This window comes from Sesamum indicum, linkage group LG11 (genome assembly GCF_026168435.1).
Source record: "Sesamum indicum cultivar Baizhima isolate 11 linkage group LG11, ASM2616843v1, whole genome shotgun sequence".
Lineage (NCBI taxonomy): Eukaryota > Viridiplantae > Streptophyta > Magnoliopsida > Lamiales > Pedaliaceae > Sesamum > Sesamum indicum.
In genome coordinates, this window is record NC_142667.1 from 11221821 (window position 1) to 11249093 (window position 27273).

A 27273-nucleotide genomic window follows, 5' to 3' on the forward strand; every position below is an offset into this window, starting at 1 on the left:
TCATGACGGATAATAATAGTAAATGAATTGTGGGAGAAATGCAAAATCCAAAGGTTAGAAATGGATTCTCACATTTCTGAGTAGTAATAAATAGAGGGGAAGTAACATTCAGTGAGAAGTTAGCAACAGAATCAGGCAGCTGAGTTAGCAATGGCGAAGTTCTTGTCTGTTTTGACCCACTGCTTACATATGCATATTTATACATACTCACCTGTATATATTTATGGAGGGAGGGGGGGGGGGGATTCGGGGAGTTTGGCTACTACCTGAACTCTTCATGCCAGTCTGTCCTAATCCCCACCCCACCTCCTCTACATATGTATATATAAATTCCAGATAAGCAAACATGTAAAGCCCTTCAACTACTGCAGCAGCAACAACTTATGATACTAGGCCTACTAGACTAAGGGCGGTTTATTCAATATTCAACACACTCAGCATAATCATGAGTCTTTTTGCTCTTGGAAGCAGGAAATTTTCTCTCTTCCAGTTTATGATCATATGTTGTTTGTTAAATTGTCTGATATTCTATTGTTTTTTCCTGTTGCATGCATGTGATTTTTTGTTTCTTGATTTTCACAGAGTTTCTGTTCTAATTCATATTGGTCAGTTCATGCTTACTTCTTGGTAATGTTGTGATTGTGTCGCATTACATTCTTGCTCTGCAAATCTTTGTGAATCATTTTGACTATAGTGGTCTAGGTTATCTTTTACAATTTTTTATTTAAAGAAGTTTTTTTTAAGATGGTTTTGATATAAGTTAAAGGACTTGAATTTGACATATCCTTCTTGATTTCTTGGTGTAATTTTGCAATATATGCTGATTTTTCATAACATTGAATAAGTGCAGAAACCAGAAAACATTCCGTCCGAAGAAGGGTTCTCCTTCCGGCAGCAAGGTCTGTCATTGATCAGTCATTTGAGTTTCAAAGTTGCGATAGCCGATTCTTTGGTTATGTATCTTGAAAAATTCCCTGGTGAATTGAAAATGGGAAATATTATGAAGGCGTTTAATCTGTGTATGTGGTTTCTTTCAGTTGGAACGGAAACTAAAAATCATCACGGTATTGATTTATGCAGGGTGTGCAACTCAAGAAGCACATAGATGCCACCTTGGGCAGTGGTAACTTGAGGGAAGCTGTAAAACTTCCCACAGGGGAGGATCTTAACGAGTGGTTGGCAGTAAATAGTAAGATGTTTCTAAGATGATCTGCTCATCTTTGATTTCTCAGCTGTTCGTGTACTTTGTTTAGAACAGCGCCACTTTATGGTTCCGGGATTGTGATACACAAATGACTTAAAAGGAATTGAAAATTTTATTGTCTTCTATTTGAAGGACGGACTTATTCAAATGCAACGCTTGTAGGATAAGTAGTTTGGGTTTTGTAAATAGGAGAAAATGTTCTCGCGCGGACGTCCCAGTCAGTATTGTGATCTAACAATAGTCACAAGACATGATCAATGGAAAAAGGAAAAGAATGGTATTCATTGCATGCTTATGAGGAGTCACCATATTAAGACTTCTAAGTATAATGAGATTTTGCTTCCTCCAAATTGAGTATTGTGAAGTGGTTTTGGTAATGTTGTTGCTTTCTTCGCACTTACCGTTGTTGTCTTATTTCTGCTCGTTTCCCCTGTGCCATCATTGTTGTGGTTGAATTTTGGACCATCTGCTTTCATCCCTTATGTAATAAACAACTCTGCATATCTTGTGAATTTTGTAGTAATTGATTCCATACATCTGTTACATTACTTTGTACAGCTGTGGACTTCTTTAATCAAGTAAACATTCTCCATGGCACTCTCACTGAATTCTGCACGTCTTCAACTTGTCCAACAATGATGGCTGGGCCAAAGTATGTTCTTCTATTCTTTATCATCCTCTGTTGTTCTTAATTACAGATCAGATGACTGCATATGTGTTTGTGTATGATGCTTATTCAGATTGGTAGTGTAAATTACATATCTTTTCAATCTCTAATTGAAGATCTGATATACTATCTGTTTAGCATCTATTGACATTTTACAAAGCAAAGACAAGTTTTTTAGCTTCCAACATTTTTTTGGATAGACACAGAATGTAATGTGCATAGCACGCCTGCTGATATTTCACAAACAATACATTATTTAGTTGAGTCTGCGTTTTACAGGTATGAGTACAGATGGGCAGACGGAGTGACCATAAAGAAACCCATAGTCGTTTCTGCTCCACAATACGCTGAGTATTTAATGGACTGGATTGAGTCTCAGCTGGACGACGAGGCCATTTTTCCCCAGAAGTTGGGTATGGTGGTTATCTTTGCTATCTGTTAATGTTTCGCATTATTTTACTGATCAAATGACCACATTTTTATAATTTCATTCATTTGCCTGCAGGAGTACCATTCCCACCCAACTTTCAGGATGTTGTCAAAACCATATTGAAGCGGTTGTTTCGTGTGTACGCCCATATCTATCACTCGCATTTCCAGAAGATTGTGAGTCTGAAAGAGGAAGCTCATCTCAACACTTGCTTTAAGCATTTTGTTCTGTTTACATCGGTAGGCTATCATCTTTCTTTGTCTTTGCCTAATGCAACCTATTGGCACTACTCTTTCCTCCGACAATCTCAGACTTAGAGGTGTTTGCCTAAGCTTATTTAAAACATTTTATAAGATCATACATCTTATAAGATATTTTTAGAACTTACAAGATGATAAATCTTATTTTAAAGATAGACTCTTAAAGTGTTTGGGGGTTATCGATTTTCTGACTGCATCCGATGCAGGAATTTGGCTTAATTGAGAAGGCAGAGCTTGCACCTCTCAATGAAATCATCGACTCTATCTTACAACGCTAGAAAACCTTGTTGAGCCAGTGACAAAGCGGAAGTAGGAAGGTTTTAAAGCTGATGAGCTAGTGGTGCATAACAGGCAACCGGCTATCTATTTTCAAGCGCAATGGATTGTTTATGTCTTCCTCTTTGTTCTGTTTTCAATGGCAAACCAGCAACTAATTCGACTAATCTTTGGTTGCACGAAACGCCATATGCGAAGTGCTACAACCTCTCTCGCGCTCTATGTGCGAGTTCATCTACCATCTTTTTGGTGTTACAGATGTAAATGTTGCTCGACATTAGGTATCATCTTTGTTTGCTGAAGTTTACGTGAGGTACAGAAGTTTCATCACTGTTATGATCATCTTACTAATTGAAGTTTACATACAAGTGAAGCACAGTCTAATATTCAATCAAAAATCCCAGAAACTCTCTTGACTAGTTCTTTAGGTTGGTCATTTGGATGCAAGGTTTCATTGAAAGGATTTCAAATGATTCCGTATCAAAAAATTTATGAAATTTATCAATACTTTACGAAATATGTTTTAAAATAAAGGATTAATTACACTTAGATTTCTTTTAAAAATACGAAATTATACTTTCTCTAAAAGAAAAATTAAAATTAAATTTACACCCCTCTAAAAATTATCCATTTACACCTAACTCCTCTCCATTAGGGTTAGAACGAAAAATGCCGCGAGCAAAAAGAAAATATATAACTTTTCAATTTTGCCCTCATTTAATATTCTCGTGCATATATTCGTACTTAAAAAGGAATGAATGTGATATATATATATATATATGAAGTGAGATTAACATCATTATATTTTTTTTCTTATAAGAAATAAATTATTATATGGGAATATTTAATGAATGGGAGGAGAATGTGAGAGAGAAATATAGAGTAGTGGTTTGAGAGGTATAAATATTTTATTAAATGCTCTGATCTCTCTCTCACACACCATGAACACATATGCGGTGTCTAACCCTAAACCTAGGGATAGCAGACATAGATAGGTGACAGAGGAGGAAGCTGGTGAGGACGGTGAATCAGCGGGAGATGAGGAACTTCACTCCATATTTCACTTCAAACAGTTCCTAGGATTAGCGGAGCGTGTCTTTGAATATGGGGATGCTGAAACGTTTCCAATTCTGGATCATCTAAATGGGAAGCTCAGTTCCCCAAGAATGATGTACTTATGGACTCGAAGGCTGATGCGGCTGACCCCCAACAACCATATATGACGACCATGCAGGAGAATACCCTTACTTCTACGATGGTTTCTAGCACTAATCCTCCGACAGTGGGAAGGGGAAGGTCTGATGTGCCTACTCCAGCTATGCATGTTGGCATTAAGATAGTGGAGCAGTTGTTAGCCCAATAAATCTTTATTAGAAACATACGATTACAAGAAATGGGGAGCCGATTTGCCCAGGGGTTACACAACTCTTCCAAAAAAATGCTAAAGTACGTTCCCCATCTGTGCAAAAATGGGAAGTGGTGGTCCATCCAACGACTAAGATGGTGCAATCTGGATAAAAAAGATGGAGTACAACGACGGTAGGTTACTTTCTTGGACGCAACCCATACTTCCCCCAACTTAATGTCTATGTCTAATCCATTTGGGCAGATGTCATAGAGGTATCCCCACTTTCAATAGGTTTTATTTTTTTCAATTCAAAACGGTAAGTGTTATGGAAGAAGTCATAGACGGTGGTCCTTGGTTGTTCCAAGACCAACCAATAGTCCTACAGCGATGGAAATTAGGACTGTCTCTTAAGAAACATTGTCATACACAGGTTCCAATATGGATCAAGTTCAAACATCTACCAGTGGGATTGTGGACAGATGATGGACTTAGCATTGTGGAGAGTGGGATGGGCAAACCATTGTACCCGGGTGCTATTAGGCACACGTGTACTCGATTGGACTATGCAAGAGTATGCGTCATGCTAGAGTACAATGCAAAATTGCCGAAACATTTGGTGGTAATGATACCAAGTATCGACAAGGGGCAGCTAGCTTCATGCAAAGTGGATGTGAAATATGAATGGATTCCTAGTAAGTGCCTCAAATGTAGATCGTTGGGGCACCCCCAAGTTAACTGCCCCTTAATCAAGGGACAAGAGAAACCCCCTGTTAATATCTATGTCCCAAAGAAGGAGCAAAAGGTTCGTTCAATAAGGGATGACAAAAGAAATAGTAACATACAAGTGAATATAGATGATTCAAGTCAGAGCCATGTTGTAGTAGCCACTGAGGTAACCACTGTGCTCGGGGGGGCAGACAACCTCAATCATATAACGAACCCACCTACATACTCCCCACGCCTAGAGAAAGTGAAGGAGATAGTGCTATACAATCCTTTTCAACCCTTGTTATAGGGCGGAGAGTTAGGGGAATCATTAAGGGCCCTAATGAAAGCAACCCTAAGGAGGGTGTGCCATGATTCTAGCTGCTACTTGGAATGTTAGAGGCCTAAACCGCAGAGCACATCAAATTGTAGTGGCAGAGCTCGTGAAGAAGTTTCGGCTGAAGTTCTGTGATTTACTAGAAACGAGAGTAGCTGACACTAATTTCCATCGTGTGCAAGCTGCTACATTGAAGAATTGGGAATGGTTCATTGATCAGGGAGAGGTGGGAAATCGGATTTTGGTTGCTTGGGACCCAAATGATTGAAATTTTGATGGTGCATTGACAACTCATCCAGTGCCAATTGACGGCCCTACAAAATAATTCTACATGTTTGATAGGGGTCATCTATGGGGATAATGAAGTAAGAGTGCGAAGGAATCTATGGTATATTGTGCAGATGGCATAGATCAAAGTCCATGGCTGCTCATGGATGATTTTAATATAGTGCTCGATCAAAGTAAAATCAAAGGAAATCATGCAACGTCCACCTCAGCCATGGGTGAATTTCATAATTGTGTGATAGCAGCAGGCTTTACCACTCTACCCATGAGAGGTTATTTGTACACATGGTTTAATCAAAGTGAAGCACCACGTGGACTATGGAAGAGACTGGATAGGGTCATGGCGAAAGAGACTTGGCTGAGCAGGTGGCCGGAGAGCTACTATATCAACTCGAACCCAAAAACTTCTGACCATTCACTGCTCATCTTGCAAGGGGGCCAAGTATTGCATGCGCCAACCATTTTTCGATTTGATAACTACTTGGCGAAGCACCCGAAATTCTTACAAGAGTTGGGAAAAATGTGGCAACATAACATTCATGGTGCAGCTATGTACGGGGTGGTGAAGAAGCTCCAGTTGCTGAAATGAACATTTCGAGTTCTGCATAAAAAGAAGGGAGATCTTACCCAAAACGTTCAAATGACTGCAAAGTTCCTTGCCACCGCGCAGGAGTTATGCAAAAAATTCAGTTGTAACTCACTACTACAAGATCTTGCTAACACTTGTCGGAAGGTCTATATAGCTACGGTGGGCCAGAAGCAAGCTAGTCTTAAGTAACGTGCTAAACTGCATTGGCTAAAAGATGGGGATCAATGCTCCAGGAATTTTTTAAGAGGATACAATAGAAAAGAATCATGCAAAGGGTCTTTCAAATTACAACTCCCCAAGTTGAGGTCCTTACTTACAACATTGGTGTGCAAGAGGAATTGAACTTCTTACTGACAAAATTGGGGTGCAAAAGGATTTTGTGAACTTCTTTCATACATTACTAGGGCGTGAGGCTACGTATGAGATATTAACCTACTGTATCTCGCACCTTGGGTTCAGCATATACTTACCACTGATGAGGCTGATGAATTAATGAGGCCGATACAGAGGAGAGAGGTGTATGACGCTTTATTAAGCATCTCGGATGACAAAGCTCCAGGGCCAAATGGATACTCAGCTTGCTCCTTTAAACTGCCATGGTCTTTAATTAGTGAAAATGTTACTGACACATTGTTGGACTTCTTTCTCACGGGCAAAATGCTTAAGCAGATTAATGCTACCTTGTTGGTCCTCATCCCCAAGGTACATAGCCCAAATACTGTGGTAGATTTTCAATCGATAGCCTGTTGCAACGTCCTCTATAAACCCACAGCCAAGATATTAGTGACACGAATGCAGGGGGGTTATTGGAGTATTGGTGCATATTTCTCAAAATGCATTAGTTTTGGGAAGGAAAATTGTTGTTAACATATTACTGGCTCAAGAACTGTTTGCAACTTACAAGCAGAAGCAATTACCTACTCGTTGTGTTGTTAAAGTGGATTTATATAAGACTGTGATATGGTAGAATGAGACTTCTTACTGGCAGCTCTTGAACTTTTTAACTTTCCTCCCAAATTCATAGGCTGGACCAAAAAATGTGTAACCTCGACAACATTCTCCATCTGAATGGGTCATTAATATTGCTTATAAGGCTCTACTGGCGGCTATAGTTTATCACATTTGGAGAGAACGAAATGCACAAAGGTTCCAACAAAAATCGTAGACACCTACAGAAATTGCTGAACTCATATTAGAACATGTGAAACAGCGTATTCTTAGCTCAAATGTCCCTTTTAGTTTGCAGTTTTTAGTTTTGTACTGACTTTGGACGATCCCATGGATTCCAAAAACTAGCTCAGTAGTTGTACATTAGTTTTTAATTTCATTAATGCAAATTACCTTTATCTTAAAAAAACATTAAATGAGGGCTAAAATTAAAATTTTAGGTAACTTTTTTTTGCTCACATCAACATTGTTCGTCTAATGTAATTAACCCTCAAATAAAAGATGAACAATTTGAATTTTTTTTGTAATATGAAATTATCCAAACAAGGGTGAAGAATTTATAGTTTGAAATTCCTACCATCAAATTTATCGATCAAAATCCATCATAAGAATTAATAATGTTGTGCCTGTCCTGCAAATAAAAGATCAACTATCTTATTAAATTAGAACGACTTATCAAAAATCCAAATCATGCAAAATCCTAATTGCTCCAATTTTTTTTTTTTTTGGGGGGGGGGGGGGTGTGGAGGGAGGGTTATTGGTGATTAATTTTGTGCATTGTTATTTCGGTACATATGTATCAATAGTTTTCAGAATCATAATTTATGTCCGTAGAACAACAGTTAATAAGAATAGAAATTTAAAATTATAGGAACCCCCCCCCCCCAAAAAAAAAACATGACATTGAAAATTGCAATCAAAAAATAAATAAATGCCAGTATTATGACTAATAATCAAATTTAGAATTAAATGTGACAATTTGGGTTACAACCTATAGTCCAATCCAAGCCAACTAATTTTGGATTAGGTTGACTTTAAGATATTTTTAAATGTGTTCAGATGGGTTGGATTTAATTAATTTTTCTTTTAGAAATGGTAAATTTCATTAGATTTAATTAAATTTTAATGTAGCATGGATCTTATTTGGATTAATAATCAATTTTAAATGGATCCAATTCATGGTTAGTTGTGTAAATTAATTGATGATTTAGTTGTTTAACTTTTAAATAAAGTTTCAGTACAATTAAACAAATTAGTTGACAAACAATATATATTACAAAAAAAATAATTATTTTCTACACCATAAATGATCATGTTTTAAAACTTGTGGCAGATTTCTACCACAATCATACAAAACCAATATGAAAGCTTAATTTTTTTGTTCTAACTAAAATCAAGGTAAATGGTAATTAATCATTGTCTGTACTTAAATTTTCACATTGATTCTGTTTAATTATTATAAAAAGTATTGATTATTGATAATTCATAATGTAAGAAATAATTCATTTTTTTTAATAGTGTTGTGAATACAATATTAATAATCAACTAGCTAGCAAGATTCAATATATAGCAGGTTAATTAGTGACTTGAGAAAATTAAATCAAAAAATGACAATGTGCAATAATTGGTAAATAGTAAAAATATGCAATAAGATTAGGAGCATTATATTGTGTAAATGTGCCTTATATTTTATTGCTTTTTTGCTTTTTTAGCGAATTGATTACATTGAATTATCAGTGATCCATATATACAAATTGCCAATATTTATTAAATATATATAATTAATTAATAAGTATGACCACAATAGACCAATAATTACTATTAAATTAGACCAATCCTTATATGTGTGAGACACAGTCGTGCAGGTCGATGGGTCTCAACTTAGTCGTCTCGGAGGCTCAATTTCACCAACTAGACTGTGGCTCGTTATAATACTGGAAAAGGAAAAAGAAAAACAGTGGGAGAAAAAGGCAAGAATCCAACAAGGTTTGGAATGGATTCCTAGGTAGTAATAAATGGAGGGAACTCAGAAATGAGTAACGGACTCCGGCAGATGAGTTTGCAATGGCAAATTTTCTTGTCTGCTTCTACCCACTGCTTACATATATACTCACCTGTATGAATTTATGTAAAGAGAGAGAGAGATAGATGTATGGATGGATTCATACGTGTATGAATTCATACGTGGAAAGAGAGAAAGGGAGGGAAGGGGGAGTTTGGCTACTACATGAACTCTTCATCGCCAGACTGTCCTAACCCCCTCCCCCACGCCACCCCCCCCCCCCCCTCCCCCTCCACATCTGTGTATATATACCATATAAGCAAACATGCAAACGCTTCATCAACTATTGCAGCAGCAACTTATGATACTAGAGTAAAGGGGTTTTATTCAAAATTCAGCAAAATCATGTCTCTTTTTGGACTTGGAAGCAGGTAATTTTCTTTCTTCCAGTTTGTGATTCATATGTTGTTGTTCTTTAATTGTCTGATTTTCTGTTGCATGCATGTTGATTTTTGTTTCTTGATTTGCACAGAGTTTCTGTTGTAGTTCATTTTGGTTAGTTCATGCATACTTCTTGGTACTGGTGCAACTGAGGTTCAGAATTGTGTCACATAACATTCTTGCTTTGCAGATCTCTGTGAATTTTTATATGAATTTTTGTGCTGAATGGTTGATTAGATTTTGCAGTTTCATTTATGGCCAATTTTACAAATTCTTTGTTCAAATCAAGTTGAATATGTTGCTATGATATCAGTTAAAACTTTTTAATTTTACTCAACTTTCTTAAATTCTTGGTTTAATTTTCGATGCATGTTGATTTTTCATGACTTTCTATGCTTGCAGAAGCCAGAAAACATTTCGTCCGAAGAAGGGATCTCCTTCAGGAAGCAAGGTGTGTTATTAATCAGTTCCTTGTGTTCTAAAGTTGTGGTTCTGATTCTTTAGTTATATATCTCAAAAAATTCCCTAAATGAATTGAAAATTTTAAGCTGAAATATCATCCCATCACTTGCATGTTGGGGCTCGTTACTTGAAATGGAAAAGTATTTATTACGGTGTTTGATCGTTGTATGTGGTTTCTTTATCCGGAACAGAAAATAAATAACATCAAGGCTTCAATTTATGCAGGGAGTGCAACTTAAGAAGCACATTGATGCCACCTTGGGCGCCGGCAACTTGAGGGAAGCTGTAAAACTTCCTATTGGGGAGGATCTCAATGAGTGGCTGGCAGTAAATAGTAAGATCTTCCTTCAATGGTTTGCTCGTCCATGATTCCTCATGTTCGTCTGGTTTGTTCAGAATGGTAACAATTTTATGGTTCTAAGGCCATGATATGCTAATGACATGAGAATTTACAGATTTATTCAACTATATTTGAAGGATGGACTCATTGAAATCTAAAACAAGTAGTACAACTAGTTTCCAGTTACTAAAATCTGATGTTGGTCATAGAGGGAAAAAGGTGTTCTTGAGAAGACGTCTGAGTACATAGAGATTTTGCTTCCTTCAAAGATATTAAAATTATCCCAGATGCTAAAAAATTTCAAGAAAACAATTGGAATGAAGCACAAGCGTGCAACATCCTTCTCTTTTCCCTTCCAGAAGCTAATTGTTTTAGAAGGGATGAATGAACTACTAAGTTTCTATATTATGGTTCTAGAATTGATAGCAAATTCAAGCCCCTGATCATATGCTATTTCATATGTAACTGCAAGTCCATTTTATCTCTGTGCAGTTTCTTTCAGCGCGAGCAGCGATTCTCCTAGGTTTTGTGGATAGCTACTCATGATCTATATTAATGCTTTTCTCCATTTAAAGAAAGTTGCTAAACTGCACGAGCAGCGATTCTCCTAGGTTTTGTGGATAGCTACTCATGATCTATATTAATGCTTTTCTCCATTTAAAGAAAGTTGCTATGGAAGTTGTCGTTTTCTTCATTACTTACCGTTGTTGTCTCCTTTCTGTCGGTTTTCCTCTGAGCAATTATTGTGGTCGTTGAATGAATCATCTGCTTTAGTCCCTGATCTAGTAAACAGCAATGCATATCTTGCGATTCTGTCATAATTGATTCCGTACGTCTGTTATGTTACTTTGTTGCAGCTGTCGACTTTTTCAATCAAGTAAACATTCTTTATGCAACTCTGACTGAATTCTGCACACCATCCACTTGTCCAACGATGACGGCAGGGCCAAAGTACGTTCTTCTATTCTTTATCATCGTGCGTTGTTCTTAATTACAGATCAGATAACGGCTTATGGCTAATGTAACACGTAATGACTTCATATCCTCTCCCCCTGCCCCACTGCAGTTTGGTGCTTATTCTCTCAGTTTCTGTTGATTGGTCATGAAAGTTAATTAGGTTGTGAATGTGAGTTGATGTGGTATCTTTTCAAATATGTACTATGTTTCACATATTGGCATTTGAGCAAGCAAAGACGACTTAAGTTTCCTACATTGGGTTGATGCTGAACACAGTGTTTGTAGCCGGTCTACCTATGTTTCTCAGTTGAAAAACAAAACACAAAAAATCCAGCTTACTTCTAGCAAAAAACACTCTTTATTCTATAACATTGTGTGAGATTTGAGTCTGCTTTCTACAGGTATGAATACAGATGGGCTGATGGAGTCACCATAAAGAAACCCCTAGTGGTTTCTGCTCCACAATATGTGGAGTATTTAATGGACTGGATTGAGGCTCAGCTTGAGAACGAGGCCATTTTCCCCCAGAAGTTCGGTATGTCATGGTTTGTTTTGCTTCAATTTGACATTATTTTGCTGATCAAATTACCACATAGTTTTACTTCATTGATTTGCTGCAGGAGTGCCATTTCCACCCAACTTTCAGGATGTCGTCAAGACCATACTGAAGCGGTTGTTCCGTGTGTATGCTCATATCTACCTCTCGCACTTCCAGAAGGTTGTGAGTCTGAAAGAGGAAGCTCATCTCAATACTTGCTTCAAGCATTTCGTTCTGTTTACAAAGGTGCTTAATACTAGAATCGCATAACCAATACATTTCTGATACATCTTAACTTTCTTCCCCAACGTTTTTATATATTTGTTTCCCACTTAAGTTGATCTTTGTCTTTGCTAAGACAACCATTAGCAACACTCTTGCTTCCAACATATTCAAATCTGGTTAACGAATTCTTTGTTTGCATCTAATGCAGGAATTTGGCTTAATTGAGAAGGTGGAGCTCGCACCTCTTGAGGAAATCATCGAGTCTATCTTACAACGCTAGATGAGCCAATGACAAAGTGGTAGAAGGAAGGATTTAGCGCTGTATCAACTAGTTGGAAGTGTGTTGGCTTGTTTAAGTCTTATCATTATTATTGTTTTTAATGCTGAACCAGCAACTATTATGACTATCATTTGGTTGAATGAATGTTGTGTGTGACATGCTACACCTCTCTTGCACTCATTTTATGCTTGTATATTGTATTTTTGCCGTCATCTGTGGTGTCATAGATGTGAGTGTTGTGCTTTAGTTTTGATCTCACTTTGCTGAAGCTTCTGCAATTGAGTTTTAACTCGTTCTGGTGTAAAGGGTAGATTGATATAGGTATGCTTTTACAACTATTATCCTTTGTTTATATTTAGGAAAAAAAGTAAAACTCACAGAAAGTACAAGATTTGGTTTCTGCGGTCAACACTGAGAGCCTTTTGTGAGGAAAGCTCATTCCCTCCTTCCCCCACCCCACCCCCCAACCCAACCTTACCTTCCTGGTGTTATTTTTAGCACAACAAACAGCATTGTGTTTTCTGCATTTTCTTTACATTTTTTCACCAAAATCCCTGCACCAAAAGAGAGTGTCAATGCTTCATCTATCAACATGGAAAGAGTAAATGTGGGAGGGATAATTCAGGTAAATTTCATTACTACCATTTCTGATATAGATGCATGCTGAGTCCCATAAGCTAACTTTTAGGTTCTTCACTGGAATCATATTACTACTGATATTATCCATATACCTTCTATATGAAATAAGTAGTAGCTTATATGCAAGTGAAGCTTCGGCTCTATAAACATTGGTGTGTTTACTACGTGGCATTGGGTTGATACCCCAGCTTATTCGGCCTCATCCCCAATTTAGGTTCATCTGGTTGGCCCAGGATAACGGTTGAAATTCGGGATCAAATGAACTAATGAATGATGACTATCCAACTCGGGTAGGTGGGATACTTTATCGTACTAGGTCACTTGTTGGGATACTTCACCATCACAGACTCAAAAGTAACTCTCGATGATGGCCTCTTTTGTGTTTTCTGTCCTGAAGATGAGTGAAAACAAAACATTGCCCTCGTTCTTACCAATTTCAAATCACATCTAGTATCTAGTTACGCGTTTATCCCATCCAACGAAGTACACAACCTTCTAGTGTTGCTATACAACAAGAGGATTTTTTACATTAGGATGTGAATTTCATCAATAACAGTCATTTCTGATCTTTCTGCATAACCTGGCAAATTTTCCTACTCAGAGTAGATGCAGAACTGGATGGCGTCACAAATTTTCAGCAATAACCACATTGGAAGATCCACGGAATAATCAATAGCCAGGTGAATATAAGGGGATAAAGAGAGCAAATCTTGACAGATAAAACAGCTTCATCAAGTTGTAAAATCTAAGATCGCTTTATACTTGAATACTATTTTATGTTCGTTCAAGTATTTCATCTTCCATAGTATATGGTGGTAATACATATATGGAGTATAGACCTGTTAAACCACTTCAATCTCACTTCTAAGAGCTAAATCAGTGGAAAATGTCCAATAAATTAAATGCAGTATAGGTCGGTCCGTCGTTTAAAATGAGTATACTTCACCAATCTGCAGCAACCCAGTCTGTGCAGCAGTTTAAGAGTCAAGACGTCATGAGTTCTGCTTATAATATGCCGGTTGAACCCTTTTAGATATGGCAGGCTCGTCCGACTACCAACCAGTGAACGTATTTGGTGAAATCCAGTTGACTAACTTTTGATTGTCAACTGAAATTTCAGAACAGATCCTTAAATTTCCCATGCAGTCGAAGCCTTAATTGTCGGTCAAAGCATTTAAAACCTAACTAGTTTGAGCTTCAATCTTCAGGGGTTTTCTCACAAATACAGCCAGGGAGGGGATTTGCATAGAAACTCTCTTCCAGCTTGGGGAACTCGCCGGGCTCCCTCACATAAGGCCCTCCTATACGGTCCTTGTGAAGCTTTTTTACTTTGGAGCTAAATTTCTTCCAAGTTATTTTCCCCTCGTCAAGCTGATCAACCAGTTTCACAAAATTCATCCTGCATGTTGGAAAAACAGAAAGATTATCCCACGTTCCAATTCAGATGAGTATAACTCATGTATAAGCAACTTATTAAATTATTTTGGTATGAAAGAAAGAGAAAATACTCGAATTTGATGCATACCTGTCTGGATTAATAGTTTTCTTGAAACCCTCAAAGCGTCTATGACCTTGTACTGCCTTCGCCATGTTGCCATCATAAGTATAAACAAAAACATCACTCTGAAGAGCAACAACATAATCCAAACCGGCTAGCATGTTTTGATGATTTCTAAATGGATTTAGCTCTTCCTCTGTCGAGAGAGTCAGGTGGGAAAATATATTCGGGAAACTCTCAGTAAGATATTGCATGCTTCCGTTACCATAAGCTTCACCAGCCACCAAGTAAATTCTAGTGGTGGATGGGAAACCCAGCCCTTGAAGCAAGAGAGCAGTCTCTCTAGGAGTCAAAGGGCAGCCGCCAAGCTTTCTTCTTTCTGCACCATCAATCTCTTTCTCCTTCCAATGGCTGACCTCATACCGCATCTGCCGGAGTTCATCATCTTCTTCACTTGTCAAATTATGGCTGCATCCTGTAAAAGCAAGCATGTCCTTCTCATACCTGCAAGGAAATAAATAAAGAGATCAGAAGAAATTTAGGTCAGAATCTTGCTAGTGCATAAATTGCAAAATGTCTTATACAGATATAGTGTACAACAATGTATATACTTTTGCAAGGACAAGAAAAGCCAATCTTGTGTAATATTGCATCGAGAACCGGACCACTATTGACATATGGGTTAATTAATTAAATAATATTAAAAAAATAAATTATATTTATATAATTTGTTTTTTTTAATATTATTTAAATAATTAACCCATTGACATATTCTATAGGTTGGTCATTTGGTTTCAATCAGACTAACTATAATATAATGGTCGGATATGTGTTATTTATGCATTTTCTATCTTTAATTCTATAAACAAATTTTTCCTATAATTTTTTAAATATTTAGCTCATTGTTTGAATTTTTAAAATAATTTATGATTTTTCAATGTATAAAATATCAAAACTTGGGGCATGCCTCATGCGGCTCGTGCCTTGGGGCTTATGCTCGAGCCTAGGAACTATTGAAGGCCACAGCCAGAGCCTCTGTGTGTGTGTTTATGTTAATATTTAGTTGTATATTATTAATATACCTGTCTGGTATATACGTGAACAACAAGTGCATGGTATAACTTGATAAAATTGGGTGAAGTTGGGTCAAGATATAATTTTAACCATTTTTTATGACTCTACTTAGAGCAAATTTTCTATATGTATACTAAATGAAAAGTGTGAATAGCTCTAAAAGTTTCTTTCATATTTCGGTTTGAATAAATCAACCTTATAATAGAATAATTTTAAGGATAAGAATGTACAAAAATATAGATATTAGCTCCTATTAATTATTTTACATATTTATTAGCTATAATTAGGTGTTTAAATAATACCTCATATTAATTACGTTTTATATTTATTACCTCTTATTAATTACGTTTTATATTTATTACCTCTTATAATTACTTTTTATATTTATTACCTCTTATTAATTACCTTTTATATTTATTACCTCGTATTAATTAATTTTTGTATTTATTACCTCATATTAATTACATTTTGTATTTATTACCTCCTATTAATTACTTTTTATATTTATTAACACTTACTAATTATCTGTCACATTGTATTCACACTGTAATATGTACTTACTATAATTGCCCTTAGTAGAATATGAAATAATTAGAAAAATTCAGAGAAATAGAAAGGACGCACCAAAACTTTTACTCTATAGTTATTATATCTCTATCTCTGATTTTACTACTATAGAAGCATGAATGCAGTTTTAAATTTTTGATTTCCCTATAATAATATCGTATCTGAATAATATTTAACTATTTATGTAAGTTAGTATTATAATTTTAAATTTTAAAATTTTGATTATATTTTATGTTATTTGTATTACTCGAAATATTGAAATTAAAGTTTTATTTGTGATAAGTTTTAAGTGTTCATTGAATTATATAAAAATATTTTATACAATGACTAAATTCCTAAGTATTTTTCTAAATGAATTAATTAAAAAAGTGTATATACTTAATCAACAATACTACAAAACTTTCTAAAAAAAAATTATGCTTTGCAAAGAACTATCTCCTTGCATGAAATCATAAATTCACATTAGATTGATGTGAGAAAAAAAATCTTAGGAGCTCCTCACAAATAAACCCTCACATCAATCCGATGTGACGAAATTTCACATATATATTTGTGAGGAAAACAATTTCCTCAAAAATTATTTTAATAAAATGTGACAATAAGTTTCTTGCATTAGAATTATCTAAATTATTTTTGAAAAATTGAAAAAATAGTTGAATTTAACTTATAAAATTTGGAATATTGGTACAAAAATTAACAAGCAAGGTATTCATCGAAAAAAAAAAAAAAAAGAAAAAACAAGCAAATATTTTTTATCACAATAAGCAAAATATTTTTGAATTATATGGCATATATTGAGCTTAACATTTCTCCGGTTTGTCTCTCGAGCTGTAACATTTCTCTTTCAGCCTTTCAAGTAATTTCTTCTTTTTTATGTTTCTTCCCAGACGGTGTGGTGTCTTCTCTCTTTATTCTCTTCTTTCTTTCTCCTTTCTTCTTTTCTTTTCTGTCAAGGCCTACTATTCCACTCCTTATTTGTCTTTTTCTTCCCCCCCCCCCTGAAACTTTGGTAAATTGCTGATTACTTTTTCTATCTGTAATTCATTGTTATAATATAATGTCATAACTTCATTTTCTTGCTATAATATAAAATAATTTGTATATATGTGTTGTGCTTCAAAAAGGCGCACGCCACACCATGCATTGTGCACCATGGTTCCAGAGCGTCCTCGCACCATACACCTTTGACAATGACCACTAGGGTTTAAATCACGATAGTTTTTGGAAATCCAACAGTATGACTTCTAATGCAACTGACTGACTCTCTGTAGAGGTGCACTCCATTGAAACTGTATTTTTCACTAAAGTAATGAATTCAGATCCCAGACCTGTATCTAGAGACATCATTATCGAGCTCATTAAACACTTATATAGCTCTCACCTTCCCAAAAACCAACTATTGGTATGTCATCCTTTGACCATGTGATCATCAACAAGTAAGAGCAACCAAGAGATTCACATTTAATTATTTTCTCTTTTTCTTTCTAAATCATGTTCATTAAGCAAACAGGTGGACCAAGTTCCAGCAACTGAAAGAATGTTGAACTTTGTTTAAATATTTAAACATGCAATAATGACTTATAAGTAATATGGAGAGCCTGAAGTTAAAAGGAAAAAAGATTATAATCTTTTGAAACCCATTGAAGTTATAGGATGACCAGAACTGACCTCAAATGGAGTGCAAGATACGGACTGCCATCTTGTCGCATTCTTGATACCAAAATTTTCCCAAGATCTTCAATAGGAGCAGAATACCTCAATGCCCTGTAGTTTACACGGCATCTTAACTTCTGGATAGAAGGAGGAAGTCCATTATTGGCGAGCCGCGAATCAGTATGAGTAAAGTACATCACTTTATGCTGCTTCAAAAGGGGAAGGATCTCTGTTTTGTAGTAACTAACCTGATGAAAGGAAAACATTGTATAAATTAGCAGGAGGTATGAGAACATCAGATCAGCAATGTGCAATGCAGGTTCAGAACCAGAATTGGAGAAAGGTTACTGAGATGCCAGTCCACATTGTTGCAGATCAACTAAAAATGATGCCACAGCCCTAAAATGTCACTATTACTTATAGGGTCGAGCATTTCTCTCAGGCTACATTTGAATTAATAGATTTGACGTTAATTTGCAGCTAAACTGTCGAAAAGATCCATACCTTAGACCAAGATATTGGTGTTTTGGAGAAAGGTTCAATTCCGGCATATTCAGGTGGTAATGCGTCAATTATGTGAACATCACCTTGTAGTGACTCAATGAAGTATTGCCAATCAAACAGATCTTTGAAACCACTACATATATCACAAAAGAGAAATATAAGAACTAAATAGTTATGGAGTCAAGAAAGACAGCACTAAATCATTTTAACAAGAGCATTTTATTATACTAGTTACATCAGCAAGTGTTCGATTTTGAGGTGAGTACTCAAAACAGCCCTTCTGAATTGTGTTAACTTCTTATAAATTTTAATAACATCACTAGCATAATGCAGCTCTTGCGTAACAAAAACAGAGTGAACATAGAGGTTGCATATTCTAGAAAAGAAACATAGTTTGTTACCACAACACCATCGATGGAAAAAGTAGATGATCACCTCTCATCAGCCCAATATGAAGTGTGATCAAGAGAGGGGAGAACGAGAGTGGCCTTCATGACTTTAGCAACAGCAACCATATCGCAGATCTGCACTCTAAAATTATCTGTTCATCAGATTAAATTTAAAACAATCTCCTAGTGACCTATTCAGTCATCAAAATTTATGACAACCAGACCCCAAATCTCATCTGATTTAAACCACCATTTGCATTCGTCAGAAGGTAACCATTCGTGTTCAAATCCAGCTCTGACAAAAAATGAAAAAGCAAAAGAAGTGAGTGGAGGACAATAAACATATAAGAAATCAGCAACGGTAGACCCACAGCTCTTACTTTTATGACTTTTTGGTCGATCAATGCACTGAGTGAAATTCTCGCTATTAGGATCAGACCATATCTCTGCATGCTGAAAAAAGAATCTCATCAAAAGACTAGAAGAAGAGGTTGTATTCTTTAATATAACCGTTAATTATTAGTTAAAATTACGATGCAAGACTTACATCAGCCACACTCTTGTGATAACCGGCCACACTATTATGATCACCAACCACACTTGAGGATACCATACTGAATGTTTGTTCCACTTTAATTTCTCTTCTCTCATCAGTTCCTTTCTCCATATATCTAAAGTGGAGAGATTCTTGATCTTGTCGATCTAGATGACTTGCTGTGGAGTCATACATATCCTGGTTGAGTTACAAGAAAAGAGAACAGGCAATAAGCATTCAACGAGAACATACTAACATGTTGAGTGTATTAACAAGAGCCATGTGGACAGCTGGTTATAATATACACTAACATAATGTAATTACAGAATTGTTTCCTGAGATTAAGAAAAAAGAAAAAAAAAGAGTTGGAACAAATTCTGAGCATGGGTAGGGCTTCCCATACACAGCACTAAATCATATTCTTGAAACAACCTATTCATATGCTTCTCCAAATAAACTAAGTAAATAAAAGTAAGTATATTCCAGCAAAAACATAAGAACATTTACTTACTAAGTTCAAAAGGAAAGTATGTCACTCCAAAAAATATTTGTCAGGTAGCTCTATACAATGTAAGACAATATATACTAAACTCATTAGCTGGAGACACATTTATGTGGTGGCAAGAAAAGAGAGTTAGAATTAAATAACTAGAAAATCTAAGCTTTTTTCATAATTGGATAATTATGGGGATCATAGTTAATTCAGTCAAATGTTTTATACATGTATTATGTTGCAGGCATATTTACATTTGCATCAACTTGTGGGCAAAGTAAAATTAGCAGACATGGTCACAATTAATTCAAAAATATCAACAAAGTAAATTTCTATTTGATAGTTTGTACTAAGGAGCAAAAGGTTGTTTCAGCTACATTCTCAGCCAAACTTCCACTGTTTGTACAGCCTTCTCCACAAAGTAACACTTTTTCAAAAGCACAGAAGTTTCTGCAGACTTTTTCAATATACATCACAAAAAAATAACTGCATTTGTGCTCAACTGTGCACAATAGCCACCATAATAAGTCATTCATCAACACGAAAGAATGCCATTCAATTAGGCAAAATCAACTTGAGAGAGGGGAATGGCATCTGGATGAAGAAATAATAGAACAAAGAGAAATATCTGGTATTTCTTCCTCACTAACCATTTATGGATCCATACCATTTATGCACAAGAATATAACATGGATTGGGAAAGCACTTCTTCCCTTTTATTCTCAATCTTCCTGACGTAGCCTCCCAATATAATCACTCAGTTACAATTAGAGAGCAGTACATATATCATAATACACCGGATACACATGGAAATCGCAAACTTAGAAGCAACTCTACATTTACTTACGATCCCAAATGAGCTATTATATGATTCTATACAAAATTATCATACTGACCCCCCAAAAACAAAGAAGTAAATAAAAAAGCAAAAATGCCCATAAAGTCACTGTGACAGTGAAAGTATATCTATTTCAAGAAACATGATAAAAAACTAACAGCAACACCAGATTTAACTATATCATTGTTTCTAACTAAATCTTTGCCAATCAGCAAGTTACCAGCAACCAAAATTATTTCCCAGGAAAATCTAAACCACAAATAGAATGAACAAGTACATAACTTTACTCCAAAGCTAAGCAACTACCTGATTGCTTCCAAGTCTATCCATGGCAGATCCAAACCAACCAGTAGCACAAATCTTGAAAACACCCAGAAACAAACACACCCCACAAAACATCAGAAACATCCACTGCCCCAATTTTTTCCTTCCTTTGAGCTCCAACCCAAATCCTCCCAAGTCCACACTCAAAGATGAAATCTTTCTCCTCAAATGCACTCTCTGTGCCACGCTGCTCACGTGGGTCGGCCTCAAAGAATCAGACCCATCACCAGAAACCGGGGTTTCAGATCTGGGGGAGTTGAGTTGGAGATCAATGACCTCATGGTGATGACCGCTGCTGTTACTGCTGCTATTGTGAGTGTTCTGCAAAGAGTTACTAGTGTTGTTATTATTGTTCTGGTTGTTGTTGCGCTTGAAAGAGTGTGCTCTGCGGGTCATTGGGCCGGAGAATCTTGGGCTGTTGACACGCTGTGACAAACCGCCGCCCCCATCGGTGGGGGTGGCGTGATGGTGGTGGTGACTGTTATGATGGTGGCCCATCTCTTCCTACGTACATCACATAAATATAAGCAACCGACAAACAAGTTTGTATTGATCGTGCTTCTCTTCTCTATGTGTGTGCTTGGGGTAATTATTAATGAGAAGAGTGGTTTGGATTGAGAGGGAGGGGAATGAAGAGGGGTAGATGAGCGAGCGAGTGAGAATGTAAAGAAAATACTTCAAACAATCTTTTATTCCAACTGTACAAATCAGTTTCCGTATTTTGTTTGGTTAACTGTACTTCCAAGAGAGAGAGAGATGGCGCTGTAAACTACTCTTCAAATACGTACGGGAGTTTTGCATTACACCCCATCAAAATAAGATGCAAACACATCCACCCTCCTAAACTACTCTCTCATTATCGTCCAAAAAAGTTTTTTTATTTTATTATTTTTATTTTAAGTTGATTAAATTAAGTTATTCTAAATTAAAAATTTATTAATAAAATTATAAATATTAAATTATTTTTTCAAATAATTCGATTTCAACTTTTTTTCGCACTCTAAATATATTTTCCACTGCTTACTATTTTTTTTATATTTCACCATAAAAGCAGAAGTTATTTCAATACACCACTATAATATTAAATATTGATGTTTACTCATATTCCCAAATTATAAATTACTAAAATTTTAATGAAATTTTTGAAGGAAAAATTATTAATTAAAAAAGGAATAATTATGGTTTTTGAATGAAAGTATACATTGTAGAGAAGGAAAAAAAAAATACCTGGACTTGGTTTGATTATTTTTTTCATTTTTCATAAGACAAGACTTTACTTAATTGTCGAACGGAATTTTCGATTATTAATAAAATTTTAATTTTAATTATTAGACTAAAACATCAAAAGTATATGAGTCGAGCTTATTTCTCATTCGACTAATTTTCCTTTTTTCGGTCGAAATTTTAATATTATGATACTTTTAAATCATCATAATAATTTATTAGTATAGTGATCATTTTCATCTATGCACCAATTAATAATATCAAATATTATTTTAACTATAATATAATATATAAGACTTTAGTCTTATTCTTTTGGAATTTATTGCACTTATAAAATGTATAATTGTTGTATTTGACAACGAAATCACAGTTATATCTTTATTATATATTAAAGCTAAAGTCCTTAGCATAACTACATTTGGTTCGTAAATATGGTCCGATTAAAATACCCTTAAACATATTTATATTTTTCACAAATAACTATATTTTTAATTAATTCATTCATTTTTGTTCATTTTGAAATTAATTAATTTTTATGAATTATTTATTTTATTTAATAAAAATTATAATAAAAAAATTAAATTATACACACGTGTCCGAATATGATTGAATTGCTGTTATATTTTTGACTTGTAATAATATATATTTTTTTGGGAGAGGTGAGAGTTAATTTGAGGTCAATTTCATGGACAAACATATTATTAATTCTCACATTAAAATAATATTTTGGGAAGCAGTCCAACTCTATATAAAAATTCATATTACTATATGGGTTTATAGTGTATTTGATGTTTCCAGTTTGTATTATATTTCTCTAAATTGCATTCATATATAGAGAGAGAGAGAGAGAGAGAAAGAGGAGAGAGAGAGTCGTTTTTTGTCGGTGTCATCAGACCCGAAAAATGCTCCTTACGTAATATTTCCCATTTTACAGTCCATAATTAAATATCATATATGCACCTTCAAATTAGACTCTTTTGCACATTGCATCCTAAAATTTTAAAAATAGTACATTGTATCCTCAAACTTACTTTTTTTGCACAATGCTCCCTGGTTGATATTTCGACAACAAAGCCCATTCAGAAAAGATTCTTCAGTATTTTAAGGAAAAAATAATTAATTGGAAAAATTACTATATTTACTTTGAATGCAAAAACCTTTTTGTACTATTATATTATAATTTTCGACTCTTTCCTTATTTCTACTATATATTATCAGAGAGACCCTTCCGATATTCAAGTTAACTTTTATCTAATAATTCATTAAAATTTTAAATTCATTAAATATTTTAAACAATTATGCACATATCACTTACGAGTATAATTGAAGAGGGTGGTTGTAGTGTCTTATAGTTTTTTTATCCATTATTTTTATTTTTATTTCAAATTTATTATTTATTCTTATTTTCATATTTCCGTGTTCAAGTAATTACTTTTTCCCCACTTATTATCCCACTCATACATATTTTTCTTTAGATATGGGTTTTTTTAATTCATTTATTCTCTCTCTTTTATCTTACTCAATTGCATTTTGATAATAATTATTAGTTTAATAGGAATATTATTTTATTTGCACAAGCATCGAGTGTGTAATTCCTACTCACTAGTATTAACACCTTAATAAAACCGTTAGACTAATGTTAATGTTGCGCTAATGTGATACTGTTGGAATTTTTTGGACATGTTTTCTGTTGTAGGTCTAATTTTAAGTTTGTTTTGGATTTATTAGTTTTGATTTGTTACTCATTTTAGCAAAATTTACATTAAGTAACAAATCAAAAGTAATATAAAAGTGACTAGATGTTATGAAATTTGCGCGGGAGTCCATTATTCTTTTTTTGTCATGTATCCAATATATGATGTATTGAATTATCTTTTATATATTTACTTCTAATTAAATGATTTGTCATATTTGAATTTTACATCTTGTTAGTAGCAAAATATTTTTTTTTAACTATTAAATTTGAAAATTCTGAAACAAAAACTATTGTAAAACTAGAATTATAGAATTTTTCATAGCAAATTTTATAATAAAAATTTGTAATGGATTAGCAAAATATTTCATTGTCTTGGCAACGGATTCTTGCTGTAACTTTACTACGACTTCCGTTGCAAAAAAAATAATAATTTTTTAACAAAATTGTCGTAGACTTTACTACGGATACATCGTAAAGTCAATACAAGGTATGAAATGTCAAAGTTTTTTACAATGTAATTTGCAACTGAGTTTTGCCACAATAAAAAAATTCGTAATAACATAATATTGTCACCTGCAGTAACAAAAAAAAATTATTGCAAAAGTCCATGACAAATTAATTTTTGCAACAACTTTATATGAAATTCATTGCAAAAATCTGTGTCAATGAGACAGTCTTTTTATAGTGGATATATCATTGTTATTTCTCATACTTCTCAGTAGATAAAATTCCAGGTTTATTTGATATCTAAAATCCATACATATCAAAAAGTCAAATTTAGAGTAAAATTAATGAAAATTAAATAAAAATGCAATAATTGAAAAAACTAGGGACCTCATTGCAAAAATTTGTACATTTTGTTCTTTGATGATAGAAGGGACAGGCAGCAATGATGGGTTAGTATCAATACCGCCAACATTAGTGACGAAGCATGTGGGCTTCACAGTTTCCACGCGCTATATGGGTCCCAGTCCTCCCTATCACGTGCCAGTCCTCACTAAGATATACAAATATATATATATATATATATATATATTTTTTTTTCCACAACATCAAAAAAGATCTATTGCTCAATTCCACTATTGAATGTTCATTCAATAAAATCGAATTGACTTAATTTTTTTATAAATAAAAGATTTGGTATATTAATTATAAAATATATACAAAACAATGTGTTACTATTATTATAATTTAAATCGAGTGTGCTCTGTATATTATTATTATAATTACTAAAAAAAAAATTTGTAAGTATCATAACGATCATGTCATGAATTTTGTAAACAAACATTGGGAATATGCGTAGTTCATCTGGATTATATTTAGATTGAAGGATGATAACAAATTATTTGAATATATTTGGATAATTTTAAATTTAAATTTTTTTGAATTATTTTCATTCTAATTTTGATCCATATTCTGATAAATATAAATGAATTTCAGAAAATTTTCAAATGGAGTCATTTAAAATCATTTTTTTAAATCTTTTTTTGAAATTCAAATTTATCAATCAAAATACACATTGAGACTACTCTTGAATGAATTCGAGTTTGAGGAAATTATTTAAAAAAAGGAGTTTAGGTCACATTTGAATTAATCAAATTGAGTTTGAGGAAATGATTTGGATAAAAAATTTCAATGACTTTATCTATACTATATATAATTGAGGAGGGGTGAATAATGAATTAGTGCCTCTTAATTATTTTGGTATGTGAATTTCATATTTATTTTCAATTAATTTTAACTTCGCCATGTACCATGATCTTTCATAACTACCTTTTGGTAGTTTGTTCTTTTCTCATGTATTTCTATCTTATATATATATATATATATATTATCTTATTTTATCTTATATAATTTAGATCATCTTTAACTCTATCAAAATTAATATTATAATTCAAAAAAAATATAATATTTTTTTAAATTATGCTAGTACTATTTTAGATTAAAGTATATAAAATCATGAATTTTAAATTATTCGTAACAAATCATTTGAATATGTTTGAATAATTCTAAATATAAATAATATAGATCCTTTTATTTTAATTTTAAATTAAGTTTAAATAAATATGGATGAATTTCAAATTTCTGGAATCATTTGAGATAATTTCTCCAAATCCTTACTTCAAATACAAATCTATTAATCCAAACACACCCTAAAAGAATTTGAAATCCTTTACTCTTTAATATAAACATAGTTCAAATTTAAATCCAAAGATTTGTATTAAAAATTCAAAATCCATGAATTGAAATGAAACCTCAAATAAATGACTCAATATGAGAAAATTTTAAAATCAATCAATATTCAGTAAAAATATAATTTAAATTAATTTTAAATTTTTAAATTTAAAAATAATTCAAATAAATCTAATGATTTGGAATTTGATATTCGTACATTTTAATTTATGAAGGGTGAACAAATGATATTGCCACCCTATAGTGACAAATTAACAACAAATGATCAACAATCGCATCATCATCATCATCATAAACAGCAAGCAAGCTGTATTCATAATTGCTAAGACTGATTTATCAGCCTTCAACATCATTCTTCCCCCATGCTCCATACTTGCTCTTCATCTTCTCCTCCAACTCCATCCCTCTCACTTCCGCAATTCTCGCTGCATTAGCCATCGATTCCTCCTGCACCCTCGCAATCTTCCGCCGCCGTTTCTCCGCCGTCGCGTCCCGCTCCGCCTCCAGCCCTCGGTACTCCCTCACCCAACAGCTGTGCACGACGCAACACAGCAGCGCAACCGCCAATTGCATGACGAACATGGCCATGAGAACCCCACACTCCAGCCTGACGAGAAGCTTGGCTTCTCTGGGATCCCTGGGCGATTTCAGCATGGAGAGGCTGGATTTCTCCTTGGTGAAGAGGGCTAAGATGCCGAGGAGCTGGGCGGCGGAGGAGGCGAGGAGGAGGGAGACGTGGGTTATGCAGCAGAAGTGAGAGTAGAAGCCGGTGAAGGAGGAGAGGAGGGAGAGGGAAGAGATCAAGAGAAACGCCCAACCGAGAGAAGTCGGGGGGTTTTTGAGGAGGAGGATGGGGGCGAAAGAGGCGGCGGAGAGAAGGAAGAGGATGAAGTTGAAGAAGGAGAGGAGGAGATTGAGGAAAGAGCAGGAGGAACTTCTGAGCTTGGAGGATGCCATTTCAAGGAGTCGAGAGTCTCTGTTTCTTGAAAATGTGTGTGTTGAATCTTGATGTTAATTTGAGAGGTAATTGGAGAAGAGAATTTCTCAAGTTATATAGGCAAGTAGAAATCCGGCCGTTTCATGGGATTGGGAGGGGCACTTGAGTTCACAACGGCTATATTGGGGTGGGGGGGTGGTCACTCTGAAAAGCATCGAGTACTGTGTTTGTATTGTAACTTTGTTCCCTCGTTTGGTGTTTGAAGTGTAGGGGTGATTCATGGGCCCTTTCCGCATGCACCACCAATCTAATTATGAATGCATTAATTAATAATGAATCATATATATAATTATATACTATGATTTCAAATCCATTGTATTTTATTTTTTTATGATTTGTATTATTAGTTTTGTAA

General features: G+C 34.6%; 5 protein-coding genes across 5 annotated transcripts; 3 read left to right on the forward strand and 2 right to left on the reverse strand.

The window, feature by feature from the left end:
- Window positions 1–221: 221 nt before the first annotated feature.
- LOC105173676 (MOB kinase activator-like 1A) lies at window positions 222–3210 on the forward strand. The gene is made up of 7 exons (XM_088875261.1): window positions 222–467; window positions 847–899; window positions 1081–1189; window positions 1763–1856; window positions 2151–2284; window positions 2377–2540; window positions 2768–3210. The coding sequence occupies exons 1-7, from the start codon at window positions 446–448 to the stop codon at window positions 2837–2839; spliced, it is 648 nt and encodes a 215-aa protein (XP_088731387.1). The 5' UTR covers window positions 222–445; the 3' UTR covers window positions 2840–3210.
- A 2402-nt stretch (window positions 3211–5612) lies between these two features.
- Window positions 5613–6101, forward strand: LOC148785097 (uncharacterized). The gene has a single exon (XM_088875222.1). It carries the CDS (start codon window positions 5613–5615, stop codon window positions 6099–6101), a length of 489 nt encoding a protein of 162 aa, XP_088731348.1.
- Window positions 6102–9319: 3218 nt separating this feature from the next.
- LOC105173677 (MOB kinase activator-like 1A) lies at window positions 9320–12506 on the forward strand. Its single transcript, XM_011095522.3, has 7 exons — window positions 9320–9482; window positions 9895–9943; window positions 10180–10288; window positions 11152–11245; window positions 11653–11786; window positions 11872–12035; window positions 12223–12506. Exons 1-7 carry the CDS (start codon window positions 9457–9459, stop codon window positions 12292–12294), a joined length of 648 nt encoding a protein of 215 aa, XP_011093824.1. The 5' UTR covers window positions 9320–9456; the 3' UTR covers window positions 12295–12506.
- A 1163-nt stretch (window positions 12507–13669) lies between these two features.
- Window positions 13670–21520, reverse strand: LOC105173829 (O-fucosyltransferase family protein). Its single transcript, XM_020697881.2, has 9 exons — window positions 20791–21520; window positions 19166–19351; window positions 18999–19071; window positions 18843–18913; window positions 18665–18753; window positions 18230–18362; window positions 17741–17973; window positions 14459–14935; window positions 13670–14332 (listed from the first exon to the last, which is right to left on the reverse strand). Exons 1-9 carry the CDS (start codon window positions 21304–21306, stop codon window positions 14131–14133), a joined length of 1980 nt encoding a protein of 659 aa, XP_020553540.1. The 5' UTR covers window positions 21307–21520; the 3' UTR covers window positions 13670–14130.
- A 4509-nt stretch (window positions 21521–26029) lies between these two features.
- On the reverse strand, window positions 26030–27072 carry LOC105173678 (Putative membrane lipoprotein). The gene has a single exon (XM_011095524.3). It carries the CDS (start codon window positions 26876–26878, stop codon window positions 26258–26260), a length of 621 nt encoding a protein of 206 aa, XP_011093826.1. The 5' UTR covers window positions 26879–27072; the 3' UTR covers window positions 26030–26257.
- Window positions 27073–27273: the final 201 nt, after the last annotated feature.